The sequence below is a fragment of the Mus pahari genome, chromosome 2 (genome assembly GCF_900095145.1).
Source record: "Mus pahari chromosome 2, PAHARI_EIJ_v1.1, whole genome shotgun sequence".
Lineage (NCBI taxonomy): Eukaryota > Metazoa > Chordata > Mammalia > Rodentia > Muridae > Mus > Mus pahari.
Window position 1 is genome coordinate 44,373,797 of NC_034591.1, and position 19,093 is coordinate 44,392,889.

At 40.8% G+C, this 19,093-nt stretch overlaps 1 protein-coding gene and 1 pseudogene across 1 annotated transcript in view; both read left to right on the forward strand.

The window, feature by feature from the left end:
- The window catches only part of Asb15 (ankyrin repeat and SOCS box containing 15), a 27,940-nt gene extending 26,586 nt beyond the window's left edge, over positions 1-1,354 (forward strand). Inside the window, exon 10 of the mRNA XM_029535143.1 lies at positions 1,165-1,354. Within this exon, the coding sequence (XP_029391003.1) occupies positions 1,165-1,322 (158 nt within the window). The 3' untranslated portion in view covers positions 1,323-1,354. The remainder of the gene's footprint in view (positions 1-1,164) is intronic.
- A 16,673-nt stretch (positions 1,355-18,027) lies between these two features.
- LOC110317083 lies at positions 18,028-18,469 on the forward strand (annotated as a pseudogene).
- Positions 18,470-19,093: the final 624 nt, after the last annotated feature.

Below are 19,093 nucleotides of genomic sequence, written 5' to 3' on the forward strand. Positions count from 1 at the left end.
AAAAAAAAAAAAAAAGAAATTTTATAATCGAATATAACAAAAGGTGGTCACTTTCATCATTGAAGTGAACAGTCCCTAACGTTTCTTGTTGTATTTGTGTTGTTTGTGTTCGTGTACGTATGAGTATAGCAGTTCAAGTGAGTGTATATGTACATGTGTAGGCCAGAAGTAAACATCAGGTGTCATTCCTTGGGGGTGGAGGGGAGGTTCTGATTAGGTAGGCTAGCTGACCAGTGAGCTTCCAGTAACTTCCTCTTTCTGCCTCCCTAATAAACTGAACTCTTGAATAGCAAACATATTAGCTACTGAGCTGTCCCCCTTCCCCAACATTTATTGAATGTTATAACCCAGTGTGTCAAAGGTTTTCCTAGTAGTTTAGATGAATTATTTAGCCTTCAAACAATCCTATGAAGTAGGCGCTATTGTTACCCACCTTACATAAACGAGAATACTAATTATAGGGGTTAAAGCCCTGTGCAAGGTCACAGAAAGTAACACAGGCAGGGTGTTAATCCCAGACAACTGAGTTCAGAGCCAGTGTTTGCTTGTGTACTTGTTCTGTGCTGCTCCTTCACGGGTTCTTTATGTCAGCATAAAACATCAGTGCTATAATCCTAATAAAGAGTAAGAGGTTGAAAAATATACTTACACATCACCAGAGAGGTGAATGTTAGTATCTGGTGTGTTGCAGACACTAGAAACAGGCCTCAGACCGAATCGTGAATGATTTATGAAATTGTCCAGTGGTGTTTTAATTATTAATAATTAGTGATCATTATTCATCAGAAAAGCTAATAGAAAAAAGAGGAAATAAAGAAATACATCCATATAATATTTAGTTCTAAAAAAAATATAATAAAGGAGAACTCTGGCACCATTTGCTATTTAACATCCAATCCATTTGTTTATTTAACAAACTGGACACCCATCAGGAGCCAGACTTGCTCCTGGCACAGATGCAGACGGAATTCCTATCCTCGTGGAGCACAGCTCCGGAGGCAAGGGCTAGAGGACTTAATTGAAATGTGAATTGAGGTCAGTGTCATCAGCTGCTAAAGTGTGTACTTTCAGAGATACACTGCATGCTACTCTGAGACAATCTGTACCGAACGTGGGAAGCCAATGGGACTTTTAACTTTCTGCTTGCTCCCCCGTTTATTTTAGAGAATCCTTGCTCCTTAAAGCATCTGTGCCGATTAAAAATTCGCCGAGTTATGGGACTGCAGCGACTCTGCCAGCCAGCCTCCATACAGAAGCTTCCTCTCCCCGCAGCCATGCGAAGATACTTATTATTTAAAGAGTATGATCTCTACGGACAGTAGCTAAAGTTAATATAACTTTAAAATTATATTTTCAAAATGTGATTCTTAAAGCTTTTTTTTAAAACTGTGCTTCCCCTAGAGAAGTCACTGGAATCATTTTGTATTCTTAAGTGTATTTTTACACCCCAGAGAATTTTGTAGCTATGTCATGTCCCTATGGGAAGAACATGTACACTCTTAAAGACTTTTAGGCTTCTAAGATAAGTAATATGCTGTATTTGAATTTCTATTGATTGTCTTCAGTTGTTACGAGTCTTCAAATTCTCCCTATCAACTGAATATCAATATTGAAAGTCTAGGCTTAAAAGGTAAATAACCAGTTTCTCACCCCACACCTTACACCCCACAAACATATGCCAGTTGCTTATTATTAGAACCCCTGCTCTAGAAGAGCTCATTTGTGCGTGCAGATTCACCCCGTCGTCCAGCCTCTCCAGTGCTCCTTGGCTCAGTCCCTAATAACTTCCTTGCTACTAAATTCTATAAACAACTTTCGCTCCCCTTCCTGTTGATTCTTGCGGCACTAACTCCGTTTCCTGTTAGTCCTCGGGTTTTACCATACTGATAGCCTGCTCTTTTCCCTCAAAGTTCTCCTCCCCAACCTCCCTGCCTCTGCTTCTTTAAGCTGCCCCTCTTCCTGCAGGCCTCTAGAGACAGGTCCTCTGTCCTTTTCTGATAACGCTGTGTTCTCTGGGAAATTCCATTCACTAACCGTGGTTGTGATGAGTCTGCTGGGGACCATAATGTTTACAGCTGAAGTTCAACTTTTTGTCTCCTATGCTTCAGACCTGTTCGACATGGACGTAATAGATTTCCAAACACAAAGCTATCTGGAGTTCAACGCGTCCTCAAATCCTTCCTTCACAAGACACTTGTCTCTTAACATTCTGCAGTTCAGTACTAGCACAGTCAATTCTGTTTCCAAGTGAAAAAGACTTGGCATCCGTCTCCACACACACCCCCACCCTCGTTTTCTCACCCAGCATGCCAACTCAGCAAATGCCACCGGGTTTCTCTCTTAAATCCATCGTTTCCTGTCAGTCCCACAAATTCCACTGTACATCTGACTGTGTTCTTCCTCTTACTGGGGACAATACAGCGCTGTTTCTCCAGCTCGCTCCCCTAGCCTTTCTTTTCCCCAGTTCCTTACAGAGTCCACACACTGCACTTCAGAATGAACTTTCAGAGACTTCAGTATAGCTCATTCCCTTGCTGAAAATCACTCCCTATTATTTTGGGACAAACATCTCAAATTCTCCCAAGACCTCCAGCTTTAACTACCCTACCTGTGTCCTCTGTAGCCTATCCGCATATCCCCACCCCCTTTTGGCAAGTCATTGCTACACATCTTCTACAGCAATTCCCAGGCTTTATGGTTTTATAAGACCAGAGGTTTTCATTTTATTAATACAAAAAAAAAAATAAAGTCTTGTTTTTAAAGGATACCATCTATTATCACCAATTCAGTTTTAAAGGGGGTTATTCCTTAGAATGCTAGAAAACAAGACGGTGGTAAGCTCACTCATTAAAATGCGTTGACTTTAGCTTTGAAAAGATGGACCATGCTATTATCTCTTCACTGACAAGCAAAACTTCACTGTGGTCCACAAGAACCTGAGTCTCTTAGATGAGAACCAATGTGAACCTCTGGACCTTTACATTTTCTTCACTCTATCTGAAGCGTTCTTTCCTCTCCTTTATGTCTCTCTCCCACTGATTAACTGACCCTTACACTGCAGATCCTGGTGCAGCTGTTGCTTCCTCCCGATGGAGGTCACTGCGGACAGCCGCTCACTTGATATTGTAGTACTCTATGTTACACTAGACTGGAAGCCCCACAGGGGCAGGATCATGTCTGCTTTATTTCCCAGTATGTCGTCAAAGCCGAACACACGCCCCACCCAGAATGTGAATGTTATATAAGAACCAGACTAAAATAATCAGTGACTTGGTGGTAATATGATAGGTTGGAGTTTCGACTTAGTGTGTAAACCCAGTAATATAATTATTTAAATTGCTTATTCGTTCTTTTTTTAACATTTATTTTATCATAAGAGTAAATATTCTTTTGGTGGTAATATCTTACTAGTTTGTAAATTTTCTGAGTTACATTTACTTTCAGTTATCTTTGAAAGATAAGTCTGGAAAGAAAATTATATAATCAGGGTTATGGTTTCAATGTCTCTCCTTGAGGATTTTTTTTTAATACAAATTATACCATAATGTATTTAACTCGAACTGTGATGTTTCATGTACAATATATCATAATTCTTGTGATGCTTTCCTTATTGTGCCTAAAGTCCTTGCTTATAAATGTTGCTCTAAATAAATAAAAAATAGAAATGAAGATGTAAGTCTGCTGTCTGATACTTCAGATATTAAATGTATTTGGGGTAAATAAGTACAAGAACTACTTGGGTATAAAAATGTTAACTGGACACATATGGAAAAGGTTTGTAAAGTTATTGCCTTGACTTCTTGAAAGGACAAAATGTATCTTAAGACTTGGAAATGGTAATGGATCTGAAGCACATTACAACTTGGACTTTTCCTGTAACAGGGTTCTTGGTTTTGAGAGCACTAAATGGGAAGAGGAATGGGCTCCTGTCTAATTAGAACTGTGTATCTCCCCCTGTGTCAGCTGCTCCCCTCAGTCAGGCAAAGAAGCTGAACACTCTACAGTGGGGCCAATGTCTCCATGTGAACTGATAAGGCAGGGCATGGATGGCATCTCCCCATGCTGCCAAGATGCATGTGGCTGTTTTTAGCTCTTGTTTAGTGTCATTCAGAGAATGAGAGTGGGAAAGAGTAGAAATGATCTCTGAGCTGGGTGGGTTTGAATTAATGGTTCTCTAGGTTGCAGTCAATTCATACTTTCATTTCTGGTTAAACACACACACACACACACACACACACACACACACACACACACACACACATATATATATATATATATATATAAAGTTTTATTGCTGTGATAAAATACCATGACCAAAAGCAACCTGGAGAGGAAATGGTTTATTTTAGCACATAGCTTATAGCCCATCATCCAGAGAAGTCAGGGCAGGAACTCAAGTCAGAAACCAAAGGCCAAAAGTCATGGAGGAGTGCCTTGCTGGCTATGGATTGCTCAGCCTTCATACTCATGTCGTCCAGGATCACTTGCCCAGGAGTATCACCACCCAAATGGGCTGGCCCTCCCACATCAATCTATAATCAAGTAAATGACCGACAGACTTGCCTATGGGCCAGTCTTAAGGAGACATTTTGTCAATAGAGAGTTCCTCTTTCCAAATTCCTTTAGTCTATGTCAAGTTCACAAAGCAAAAACAAAACTAACCAATAATGTATATAAAGCAAGAACATGTACTTTGTATTAAGCAGTCATTTCCTTAAGTGGACTAAATAAGGAAGAGAAAGACAGAAATCACAGGATCTCACTTAAATACAGAATCTGAAAAGGCAGAGAGAAGCAGTAAGAGGTAATTACCTGAAATTGGTAGCTAAGAGAGTGTTATCCATCAAGTAATATCAATTAGACATGAGTAAGTTGTTCAACATGGTGGCCATCATTTAATAATAATGTTTTAATATTTTTAGTCACTTTTTATGTATCATTTATATAATTATGTGATTCATATATTTATATAATATATAGTAGTACATATTTATATAATTTTATATGATTTATATTATATTCATTTTAGTTTCCTTTGTATAATGGAATATTTGAAAGTAGGCAACTTAAGGATGGAATGGTTTGTTTTAACATATGGTTTGGCTTGAGAGGGTTCCATTCGTTGTGGTAGGAGAGGCATAACCAAAAGAGCATGAGGTTGTTTTCTCACATCAGTGAATGTTGACAGATGTTTGGTACTCCTCTAGCTTTCTTTTGGCTTGCTTATTTAGTCCAGAACCCTATCCCATAGGATAGTTTCATAGACATTAGGGTGGCTTTCCCCCTCTACAATAATTTTCTTTAGAAATACCCCCACAAGCCCAGAAGGCAAGCCCTGAAGTGTATCTTCTAAGTGATACTAAATTGATATAAGTTAACAATGAAGATTAGGCCTCACAATGTAAAACTACTGTGGTGGTTTGAATATGCTTGGCCCATGGGAAATGGCACTATTAGGAGGAGTGGTATTATTAGAATAGGTGTGGCCTTGATGGAGGAAGTGTGTCACTCTCTAGGTGGGTTTTGAGGTCTCTGAGTGTTCAAGCTTTGCCCAGTGTAGAAAAGACTCTCTTGCTGGCTGCCTGTGGAAAACAGTTTCCTCCTGGCTGCCTGCAGAAGAGAGTCCCCTCCTGGCTGCCTTTGGATCAAGATGGAGAACTCTAGGCTTCTCTAGCACTATGTCTGCCTGCAGCTATGCTTCCTGCTATGCTGATAAAGGACGAAACCTCTGAAATGGTACGCTAGTCCTAATGAAGTCTTTGCTTTTATAAGAGTTGCCTTGGTCATGGTGTCTCTTCACATCAATAAAAGCTGAACTAAGATAGCTGCCAAAAGAATTCTGCTTCTTCTGCCAAGATAAGAGGAGAAGAGGTGTTCTACCTGCACACTCATCCTCCATGAAGTCAACCACTGCCATACCTTCTCCATCACGACCGTGGAACTAATACAGAGTCATTGCCCCGCTGAAGACAGTGATGTGAGTCATAGACTTTCTGAACTGGTTTGTAGGAGTGAGAAAGTCTGGAACTGCCAGCTAAAAAAGTTCAAGAGTGTCCAAGAGTGTTGATTCGGATGACAGCTTCAAAGCTGAGATGTCAATTAATAGGCAGACAATGCAAACTTGCTTGTGAGCTTTTACAGGAAAATGAAGGACTACCTCTGGACCTGGGATAGATGTTATATTATGGCAAAGAGTTTGACTGCATTCTGTCCATGTTTTTCATGTTTTTTTTTCAGATTTACTTATTTATTTCATGTATGTGAGTACACTGTTGCTGTCTTCAGACGTACCAAAAGAGAGCATTGGATCCCCATTACAGATGGTTGTGAGCTACCATGTGGTTGCTGGGAATTGAACTCAGAGCCTCTAGAAGAGCAGTCAGTGCTCTTAACCATTGAGTCATCTCTCCAGCCCTCTTAAAGATTTGAATGACACTAAATTAAAGAGTAATCAACTAGGTATTTTGGAGGAAGAAATCTAAAGACAGGATAATATCCAGGCTGTGGCATAGTTTGTACTCACTTCTGATAGCTAGATTTATGTGAGTAAATAGAGCAGAAAATTAGGAAAATATAACAAAGAAAGAAATGTAAATCTAGTCAAGTTAAGAACAGTTCAGTGTTGACAAAGTGGATCAAATTGTGACAGATTTTAGCCTCTTGTAGCCATGATCTAAGAGGCCCACATTACATCTTGAGCTGGCACTGAAACTTGATGTAGCAGTGTGTTTATAGGCATGCAAGATGAAAGTGTGAGAGGTCATATAAGCTTACTCCAAACTTCAGAAAGCTTCTGAGATCAAAGAATATGTAGCAAGGTTGGATTCTCTACAAGGTCACTTGAGTAGACTTTGTGTGAAGCTACGGATATATAGCTTACGCTGCAGTGGAGGCCCTAGGATAGTGGAGATGCCAGAAATTTGGGTATTGATTGAGAAAAGCTGAAAGCAATGAAGACACTAAGTGGAGCTGGCCTGAGGGAGGTTATGTAGGATGGAAGCAAACTAGTTATAATGGAAGCACTGCTTACGCCCATTAGTTCTCAGATGATCCACATGGCGTGGGCCAAGAGCAGCAATGCCTGGAACTTGCTTATGGGATTACAGTCTTCCTTTGGTCTGATCTTTGTGTGTGTGTGTGTGTGTCTCTTTCCTCCCTTTTAGAATGAGAATGTCTACTCTTCCATTTTTAGATGCATTGTGATTTTCACGTGGGTTTACAGTTTAAGAGATCACCTTGTGTTGTAGAATAGGCCTTGGTCTTTCAAACAATATTAGAACTCTAAGACTAAGCTTAGACTGATGGATGTCATATGATAAGATGTCCGTAGTCAGTGAACAGCAGGGATAGAGTACCATAGTTTGAATGTAAGATGTGTCTCACATATTCATGGCTTTGAACACTTGTATATTTGAGCAGACATTTGAACAGCCGATGGTTTCTGGTTTTGTAGGTTGTAGAGATTGTAGGACAGAGTGGTTCTCAACCTTTAGGATGCAACCTCTTTGGCAAATCCCCACCTCCAAAAAAAGAGTTAGCATTATTGATTCACAATGTAGCAAAATTACAGTTATGAAGTAGTAACAAGAATAATTTTATGGTTGGTGTCAACACAACACAGAAACTGTATTAAAAGATGGTGGCGTTAGGAAGGTTAAAAACCCACTGCACTAGGATGGAAGACTGAGCTGGAGGAAATATGGCATTATTAAGACATCATAGGTCTATTTCCTAACCTGTGTCTGTCTTGTGACTTCTGAGACAATGTAACCAGTTCCTGTGTGCTCCCGGAGCTATGTTGCCAGATGTTAAACCTTCCTAAACATGGTGGGCTATATTCCCTCAAACTGTAAACCAGAACACCTGCCCCTCTGAAAGAGGAAAGAAAAGGATAGCTTAGATTTTAGGAATTCTCCCTGTAAAAACAATAAAAATGTGAGGCAATATATATGCTAATTGGCTTGATTTAGCCATTCTACAATATCTACATATTTTGAAATAGCATATTCTACATCAGATATGTGTATACATTCTTTTCAACTAACCAACATTGAAGAATCGATAGCTTTAGCATTCTTAGATGAAGCATGCCAATATATCTGATCATTCAGACTGACACTGAAAGAGATTGGACCCTGCTTTGCAGATTATTTAGTTTTGACATAATCATTATACATACATAAGATAGGAACATGAGAAACTCCTTCTCATTGTTATTTTTACAGAGCGATAGAATTAGTGTCAAAGCTGCAGAAATGAAAATATTCATCTTCAGGAACGGAATTACACACTCTCATGATGACATTTGAGAATACGCAAACCTCTGTGAGAGCCCTATGTGGCATCTCCCTGTCACCTCTAAATATTTTGACAACATGCACAGAATGAAAACTTAACACAGAACTTTTGAACCTAGCACCTAGAAACCTCACGTCTTCTTTGGTTTTATGGAGCCCTAGTCATCTATTATTGCCAAGAGAATAAAGGGACTTCTTAGGGGAAGAGCTGTGTAGGAAAAGGAAGAAGACTCATTTGACCTCAATAGCCCATGTTGTGTAACCTCAGGGAGTGCTGGGGATGTCTGGGGATTTGCTGTTTTCAACAAGAGACAGTCTAGTAATCTGAATCGGGCACTGGGAGTGTCTGAGTTCCAACATTGGACAGAGCAGCAATTCCATCATAGGGCCTGGGCTGGAACACCCATTCTGCACTTCAGATTCTCGTAAGAGGCCAGCCCTTGCTTCTTGAGTTGTCCCTGATTGGATTTCCCAAGGGAGACTTCAGCTAAACTCTTTTGGAAGTCATGCATATTATTAAGTTAGAAAAGGCGGGGAGCATTAGTAGAGTAGAGTAAGTGGGAGGCACCAGTGTCCATTTCTTTCTGTCTGAGGTAAAGTCCATGGTGTCTTTCCACACACAGCATTTGTCATACTCTGAAAATTAAGGTATGGCATTGAGGGGTTGCTAATCTGTGTTCCTGAGCGTCTGAATACCTCTGTAACCCTGAAACTAAATTGCTTTAAAACTATTTCAGATGCAGCAATACTTGTAAGCACCTTTGGCGGGTAGATGCTAACACTGGCTTAGGCTTTGCCTTGACTCATTGGGCCCCTTCAACCTGCATTCTGTCTCCTCATTAGTGGTACCTGAGGAGCTAAAGCTGATCATCATTAATGCTGAACTGTATATGCCTGTGATCACCAGATACTTAGTTGATAAACAAAAAGAAAGTTTAAAGGAGTGGTGGTGTTTACCTGTAAAACCAGAACTTATAAGGAGGGTCATGAGTTTGAGACAAGCTTAGCTTACTCACCAAGTTCCATGCTAGCCTATGCAGTTATGCTTTCTCAAAATCCTAATAAAAATATAAAATATTTTAAATTTAAATATATTAAAAATGTTTACATGTTTATCTATAACACTTAAATTGAATTTTTAAAATATTTATATGAAATTAAAATAGTTCAGAAAATAACCAATTTTTAAAAAATGAATGATTTCAAAATGTTTAAAAATAACAGGCTTTGTTAAGGGAAAGTGGGAACCCGAAAGCCACCAAGATCTTAAATTTTTCTACCACCTCAGTTGTATCATCATTTGTTACAGAAATGGGGACAGGACCTTGAGAAATACCCAGCCTGTTCTAGTACACACAGAAAGACCACCTCGGTACAACACCCTTCACTTGTCCTTTGTGTCACAGGCCACAGAACACTTCATATGCTCCTCTCCCTTGATTATTATCACTAAACTCAGAGCAAGAGAGGGATAATTTCCTCCATTCTATACACCCTACAATTAGTGAAGGTTGTGATAATTATATGTAAGACTGTACCTTAGAGCCTTGGCTCCAACTCCAAAGCTCCTTTTATAGCATGATGTAGTTCATCAAGAATGAGGGGGGGACAGGAGGGGTATCTACTTAAGGAGCCCCAATCAGCAACAGCTCAAGGTCTTTCAGCCAACATGCCCCAGGTGGGTGAACTCCCCAAAGATATGGAGAAATGGAAAAGCAAGGTGGTCACAGAGAGTAGGGTAACAGCCATTTAAAATATTTAAACATGGATAATAGACACAGAGAGAAAACATATTAGGAGGTGACTGGGTCTGTGTGTTAGGAAGCTGGTCAACTGCAAATGGACATAAAAAATATTTGGAGGCCAAAAGAAATATTCAGAACTTGGCTTTTGATGACAGTGACACAGGTTGGTAAATTTATTTATTTATTTATTTATTTATTTATTTATTTTTAAAAGCCATTTAACTTTAAACTTACAATAGATGAGTTTTATAATACATAAGTTGTAACCTAAAAAGTCACTTTAAAAGAAAGAAGAGGGGAAGTATGCCTCTGACACGGAGTGACAGTGTTTATAAGCTGCTCAGGTACTCCTGTGTAAACAGTGGTTATCTTCTGGCTTAGAGAAAGTGGATGGTCCTTGTGCTGGTAGGTTGATGTATTTTGTTGTTGCCGTGCTGATAAGACCATGAAGAGCAGAAGATGAGAACCCTCAGGGCCACATGTGACATGCCTGCTGCTTTCACCAGTCCTATTGGCTCCACATCTCAGATCAGCAGAGCTCGGTTTTTGCCAGCTGCTGATATTTCCATACTGGTCGTCAAAGGGCATTTACACACCACACACACACACACACACACACACACACAAATGTATAACTTGAAGAGCTAAAAGGGTTTCCTGCCCTGTGAAGGGTGTGAACTGGCAAAGAATCATACAATAACCTTGGGAAACAGCTCCAGATAGAAACAGTTTGGGAAATGGGGTTGCAGAAAAGAGTGAGCATCTTGGGAGAATCCTCAAAGACTGTGAATCTCAAGCAGTCAGGAGAACCTTGAAGGAAAGGCCAGTTACAGCTGTGAGTCTGAAAACACAGTGCTTCAGATTTCTCTGACAGAACTGCTAAAGAAAGAGCCCCAGTGTTTGTGGTGCAGAGGCATTCTCTACATACTTTGCCCTGACCCTTCTGCCCTCCCACCCTCTTCACAACAGGACCTAAGGACTTGAGCTGCTGTTTCCTGGCTGGACTAGCCCCTAAGTAGAGGCTGCCCTGAAGCAAAGAGAGCTGCCTGGAAAGTATCCATTATGTGGATACCTGGTCCTTACACCACAACTGAGCAAATCCGCCCCGACTGGTGACACAGCTCTGTGGGTTATAGCCCAGCTAGCTGGGGGATGGATGGAAGAGCTGCTCCTCCACCCACCCCAAGGAAAACATTGCTTATTAGCACTTCAGATGATGTGTATAAAATCTGTTTCCTGTCTCATTAGTGGAATTCCACATGCAGAGTTTGCAGTATAAGAAAGGCTTGATCAATAGCATTCAGTTATTTTTTTTCCCATTTTTTGGATTTTTCCCTCAAGATTATATTTTTATCTTCACAGTTTTAACACAGTCAGTTCATCTATTCATTTGCACACACTACAATGATTTATATATGTTTAAGTTAGGGAAACACAGGATCGCCTATACAGGACCAACAGCCATAGAGGCTCCATTCCCAAGTTCAGTCTTTCATTTTAATACATTTTAAAATTAAAAAAAAAACTAGTAACACCAGTGTGAGAAGCAGCTTGATTTAAATAACATGATCACGCTTATCATACATTAGCTGGATGAATGCAAAGATATCTTTAAACTCTCAGATCCCGTTTTTTATCTTTTGTAAAATGGAATAAATCATATTTATCCATCAAGTGTTATCTCCCACAGTGTGAGAATACACATGAACAGAGAGTGATTAGAGACTGCTCGGCACACTGGCTATATAAAAACTGTTTTGTAAACTATAAATGTTATACAATTGTGTGATGTTATTATAAATAGCCCTAATAATTTTAAATTTGACTCACACTCTCTGCCCCAAGTTGGCATAGCTGGAAGATTTGCTAGTCTGCCAAGCTTGAGAGTACAGGCTTGATAAGGGAATTGCTAGTTCTCATCTGATCCCCGGGGCCTGTGGTTTGCTGTCTGTCCAGAGCTTGGCAGATCTCTGACCTTCTCCCCTGGGAGTCTTTCTCTAGTCTTCTGAGAGGCTCCAGTAAACAGACTGAGCAAAGTCGGAAGCTTGGCTTCCTTAGGAACTACTTCAGCCTTGTTACAAACCATCTGTAAGGAGTGGGTGCGGGAGGGGGGCACTGCAAATCCTTCTGTGTAAGTGGAAAATATGTTAGACTTATTTGAGGTAGCTTTACATCTGCACGGGGGTGGGGGGTTATTGGTAAAGCTTCAAATAGTAGCAATTATAAAGCAGGTAAAACATCCTAAATCATTGTGGGAATAAAAGAATTTTCCATTTTCCTATGCGAACAGATGGCAATATGTTTTCTGTTCTTTTCAGCAACTTAGGGACAATTAAAAAAAAAAAAAGGTAGCCTGGCCTGGTGGCAATTGCCTATATTTCCAACCACATTGATGGCTAATGTATGATGCTCACATGTTTAACTTTCATTGAGGCTACAAAGTGAGTTCAAGACAGTAGAGGAAACTTGGTGAGATCTTACCTCAAAAGAAAATAGGACTGGGGGACTAGTAGCTCAGGGTTCTCTGATATGAACAAGGACCTGGGTCCACAATAATCAAAATAGATAGATAAGAGATAGATAGATGGAGAGACAGATGTATGTATGTATGTATAGATAGATGTATAGATAGATAGATAGATAGATAGATAGATAGATAGATAGATGAGATATTTGTGAAACGAACAAAATATCTTCCTGATGTTGGGATGTTCCTAGGCAGTTATGCTGGTTCTTAGCTGTGAATCTCACAAAGATGAAGGAAGAGCGACCAAAAACCATGGTCCTTGGGCCTGTGTAAGTGTTCAGATGTCTGGGAGCAAGAGAAAATTCGGGAAGGTGCTCACTCTGTTGCAAATGGGAAGACTTTCTCTGAAGGTGGTTTTGGTACACAAGAAGATCCTAGGGCTGGGGTACAGCACAGCAGCGCAGTGTTTGCCTAGCAAGCAAGAAGCTTTGGGTTTGTCAGGCACTGACAGAGCTTCTCAGGAAGAGCTATAGCAGGTTCCTGTCAGCAAGCTCTTGTGGGCATCCACAATAGTGTCTGGGCTTGGTGGTTGTTTATGGGATGGATCTCCAGGTGGGGCAGTCTCTGGCTGGTCCTTCCTTCAGTCTCTGCTTCACACTTGGTCTCTGTAACTCCTTCCATGGGTATTTTGTTCCCCCTTCTAAGACAGATCTAAGTATCCACACTTTGGTCTTCCTCCTTCTTGAGTTTCATGTGGTTTGTGAATTGTATCTTGGCTATCCCAAGCTTCTGGGCTGATATCCACTTATCAGTGGGTGCATACCATGTGTGTTCATCAGTGGGAGGAGAGGCCCTTGGTCCTGTGAAGGCTCTATGCCCCACTGTAGAGGAATGCCGGGGCCAGGAAGCAGGAGTGGGTGAGTTAGTGAGCAGGGAAGGGGGTAGGGGATAGGGGGTTGTTGGAAGGGAAACCAGGAAAGGGGATAACATTTGAAAAGTAAATAAAGAAAATATCTATAAAAAAGAAAGAAAGAAACAGCATTTCAATGTGCTCAGGGTGCTCAAGGGATGACTCTGATGAATCTGATAATCTAATAATAAAGCAACCCGTTAGCCCCCCCCAAAAGCATTGGGTTTGATCACAGTGAATTAAAAAATGAGTTGTTCAGAAAACACAAATACGTTCGATCATCTCACACCTGTCACGATTTCTGCCATTTTGAAAAATCCATTTTCACTTCCATGACTAAATCACTCCCATCCCACTGTGCTAGGCCTCAGAGACAGCGAGTGGAGCAGACACTACTCCCGCCTTCAGAGCAGAATTCTCCCTTCTAAGACCTGGTTCAAACAAGCAATCCCAAGGGCAAGGCATCCAGAAACCTTTGCGAGATGGGGAGAACGCACCGCACCAGAACGTGCAGGCCTGGAGTGCAGCCCAAGAGGCAAAGACTTTATACAGGCTGAGAGGGAACAAGTGCGGTGGATAAAGGGCAGAGCAGCCCAGAGCAGCTCACATTCACACTAGCATGGCTCAAGTGTGGGGTTCTGGCCGGTGATCCAAGCCAGCCGGGAAAGGTGAGCCACACTCCTGGCTAAAGGTTCAGCTTTAAGAACAATGGGAGGCACTCAGGTAGAGGATGATCTGGTGAGATCTGTGTTCTTAAAAGGCTGAAGATGGGGGCAGAGGGGTAGGTGCTGGGCGTGGGGGGTGACACTAGGCAAAACATTGCTGGCTCCAGCGGAGAAAATGAAAGCAGCGGAAAGTCAAATTGAGACAAAGGAGAACAACCAGAAACAAAGCAGGAATTCAGAGGCTGCTGGAGCAGAGGCGCCTAAACCTATCCTTACACAGCACAACCCGGTGAGAGAGCAGCTGAAACTCCCAGGCCCTAGGAGTACGAACATTGAGGTGAAGAAGCTGCAGAGAGAGAAAGCAAGAGGCGGATCTTAGACAGCTTGAGACATTCCGAGAATACCAGGGCATTTCCAAAGAACGTCCTTCAGCTAGGTAGATTGACACATTGGTGCCCCGTTTTGGACTTTCGGGATCCCTTGCACTTATTGAAGTTAAATACTGTCTACTAAATCTCATAAGGATGGGGTCTCACAGGACCCACAGAAATGGGTTTTAATCGTAAATAGGTATTATATGTCATTTAACATAAATATTAAATATGATTTAAAATTAAATTCACATAATGCATATGTTGAACTGCCTTTAGTACTTTCAGATAGGAATACCTGTGTCAAAGTCCTGAAATATGAGCAATTCCTGAAGTTACCAAATACTTCCTGAAATTTGAGCTTCAAGTAAATCGACAATTGCATAGCCTCTTAACACTTCTAAATAATAATCATCACCAAAATAGTCCTTAACAAGTTGGGTTTCTCTCTCTGTAGTGTTAGGCTGAGGTAGCTCTATGTCCATGGATATTAGTTACCGCCCTTTATATGAGGAGTCCACACTGAAAAGCAAAGATGAACATAGGAGGAGTATCCAGAAGCAGGAGGGGAGGGGAGAATACAAAGAAAGCACAGAGTGTACATGAATGAAGATGTCAATATGGGGGCTGGAGAAATGGCTCGGGGGATAAAAACACTAACCACTCTCGCAAAAGACCCAGGTTCAGTTCCTGGTACCCACACACGGTGGCTCACAACTATAGTCAAAAAAAGGCACAGTCAACTCCATCACGTACGTAATATGTTCAAACAAAACACAAAAAGTAAAGAAACAAAACAAATGGAGAACCAGCCTGCTGGAAAGACTGGTACTTCTGCTTTCTGGAGGTGCCGATGACCTCCGACCTCTGTTCCCCATCTTCTGGAGCCTCTATGGGTATCATAGCACTTGCCTAAACAATGGACTTTGAGGCAATTCGACATATGGCAGCTATGTGGAGAAGTGGTAGAGATAAGCACGCTGCTAGATGGTAGTAGAGACCCCCTTAGCATGGCCTACAGAGCTCTCCTTATGACATACTCAACATCCAGGAGAGCTTAGCTCCGCATGAGTAGGCACAGTGCTGGTAGAGAATGTGTTGGGGGAGGGGCTTCCTTCCTAAGCAATTCTTTGAAGTTTCTGCCTGGTCTCTGCCTACACCCCTACTCTGTCAAACAATGTTCCCTTTTGTTTTCTGTCTCCTGGGCACTGACTCTGGCTGCTCTCTCAGCCTGGAAGCTCTTCCCATCCCTGTGCCTTCTCTCTGCGGGGTTCTGGCTCCTCCTCTGGCGCCTGGCTGGTTTACTCTGCACTGCTGTCCCCAGCTGTCTACCCTCGAGTCTCTACTCCTTGAGGGCAGAAACTGGATCCGTTTATGTTTTCCTGTGTTCAGTCTTAGCTTGCAGTGCACCCTATATCTCACAAGTAGTGAGTGACTTTGTGGACCTGCAGCCAGGGACGGACATTTTCAGGGAGAAACTAAAACTAAAAGGGGGTGGGGGTGCGGGGACAACTGGACGAAAGAGAAAACTCAGTTTCCCCTTAACAAGGAGTCCGCATTATCTGGAGACATTATATATTTTAGTGATCAGCGAATCAAGAACAACAAAAAATTCTCGACAAGGCGTTATTTTTTAAAAACAAAGCACACTAAATTTGAAAAGATTTTGTACTATCTTATACTACATTGTTTCTAAATATGTTGAACACAAATACAAGTTGAAAATTCCAGAATATAAAATGCTGACTCTTAGAACACATATACAACTGGATTTTTTTTTCTTTATGTAAGTAAAAGTTCCAAGAAAATTTACATTATGCATTATATGTTAGTCAAAGCCTGGGGTGGGTGGGTAGCAGTGTTTAGTCACCTGGCAGAATTTTTTTTTTTTTGGTTTTTCGAGACAGGGTTTCTCTGTGTAGCCCTGGCTGTCCTGGAACTCACTCTGTAGACCAGGCTGGCCTCAAACTCAGAAATTCACCTGCCTCTGCCTCCCAAGTGCTGGGATTAAAGGCATGCGCCACCATGCCCGGCCCCTGGCAGAATTTTAAGAAATGACTTAAGGTTTGTAGAAAAGACTCTGAGTAAATATCATGAGGTCCAGTGGGATGTGAGTTGTAATTGTTACAATTAGACTGCCAGAAAGTATCAATAGTGGGATGTTTCAGATGGCCATTGTTCTTTGGACCAGATATTATCAAGAGAATTTTTTTTTTTTTCTGTGATTGGGCCACATGGGAAGACATTGTAATGCTGACTCTTTGGAGACATTTTCAAAGTCATTCATGACTCAAGACTTGACAGAAGAAACAAATGCAATGCTATATTAATACTGGGTCATTCCGATGATGAATATATACACATATATGGTTTTCTAATTGTTTTCAGTACCATAAAAAGGAGTTTTCTATAGATCTGAGCCAATTGTCAAGAGATACTTTTATTTATTGATGATGTTCAAATACAACAAGGATAGAAATTGCAGAGTACTGAGTATTTCAAAGTACTGAGTATTGGGGCTGGAGAAATAGATCAGTGGTTAAGAGCACTGGTTGTTCTTCCAAAGGTCTCAGATTCAGTTCTCAGCACCCACCTGGCAGCTCACAGCTGTCTGTAATGCCAGTTCCAGGGTATCTGACAGCTCTCATCAATGCGCATAAAAGCAAATATTTTTTAAAAGATCCTCTGAAATCCAAGTCTATTATTCTAAGAATATCTGCACAATTATTTCATGGCCATATATCATTGATGCTATAAACTACATGCATTTCTCCAGATCTGTGTTCAAGTGCCGTGGTATTACAGAAGCCTTCTGAAATGAAATATTAACATCCCCAAATCTTCATGCTTCCCCCTACCCTGTCTGACCTTCCCTGTAGACCTGTCTAATATGTTCTGTGTTTGTATGTTTATGTAGTTCTCCATGAAAAAAAGAACTTGGTTGGTTTGGGTCATTGCTCTAATCCATGTAATTCAATTGAAATCTATCATGTGGTGTGTACTAAATAAATTTCAAGACAAAAATGAGTTAGATATAAAATTAAAATGAGTTAAAAATAAAAGGAAAAGAGTCAAACACACTTCTCCTAATGCTACATAATTATTTCTTCCCAAATATTTGCACTGACCTATGTGCCACGTGTATAATGTGTCGTTAATAATAAGGTTGTGCTACAACTTATACATATTTTTTTCTCTTAAAAGCGGGTTTGTTTGGCATACTTGTGACTATTTATGTAAAATGTCATTGTTGAGCTGAGTAACTCATTTCATTCACCAGATCTAGATATTTATCAAAACTAAATGGTACAACAAAACTCAAATTTATCTTTTATAAAAAAAAAAAAAAAAAAAAAAAAAAATCACTGGGCAGGAGAGATGACTCAGAGGTTAAGAGCACTGACTGCTCTCCCAGAGGCCCTGAGTTCAATTCCCAGCAACCATATGGTGGTTCACAACAATCTGTAATGGAATCGGATGCCCTCTTCTAGTGTGTCTGAAGAGAGCAACAGTCTACTCACATATACAAAAATAAGTAAATAAACCTTAGCTCTCCTTTCACAGGCGGGAAGATGGCAGACATTTAGACGGAGCGCACTTAGCAAAAGCAGCCTAAAATCTTTCAAAACAAGAAGCATGTTTGCAAGGAAAAACTCACTTAGTACTACAAAGACCCAAGGAGGCCATTGAGGACGTGAACATAGACAAGAAATGCCCCTTCATTAGTAATGTCTCTATCGAAGTCAGATCTTGTCTGGTGTCATGATGACGAAGATGAAGATGCAGAGGACCATTGTTATCCACTGGGACTATCTCCATTACATCCAAAAATACAATCACTTTGAGAATCGTCAGAAGAATGTGTCTATGTACCTGTCCCCCTGTTTCAGGGATGTACAGATTGGAGATATTGTCACTGTTGGAGAGTGCTGGCCCCTGAGCAAGAATGTTTGATTCAATGTGCTCAAGGTCACCAAGGCTGCTGGCACCAAGAAGCAGGGTCAGAAGTTCTAAAGGGACTCTGACCAACACCCTAGAACAAATAAAGTTATTTTCCAACTTAAAAAAAAAATCACCACATGTTCCACAAAAGCCCATGGTTCAAGATCAAAACCAAAACCCAATGATGTTAGTAAACTTGACTTACTCATCATACAACATATTAGTAAATCCAAACCACACCGAACCTCAAAAATATGAAGAACTATTCTGTATCTTCAAAACACAAAATTAATTTTTAGAAATTAATTAATCATTCATTGTTTCAGTATTCGGTCTCTGAATGTCACTTCTGGATAGCATTGTTTGATTCTGAAGGCAGAACACTATGAGTTAAAACGAAACATATTTAGCCGAACCATTCATGCCAAAGAATGAATTGAAAGAAGTCAGACTCCCTAACTTGACTGCACCATAAAGCTACAAAGAGTGAGAGTAAAGAGTGTTGGCAGAGAAGTGGACATACATCAGCAGACCAGAACCACCCAGAAGCCTAGCCTTGTATCAGTGGTCCTTGCATCAGTGGTCCTTGCATCAGTGGTCCTTGCATCAGTGGTCCTTACATAAGTGGTCCTTGCATCAGTGGTCCTTGCATCAGTGGTCAGTTACGTCTCCACAGAGGTGCCAAACAATTTACCA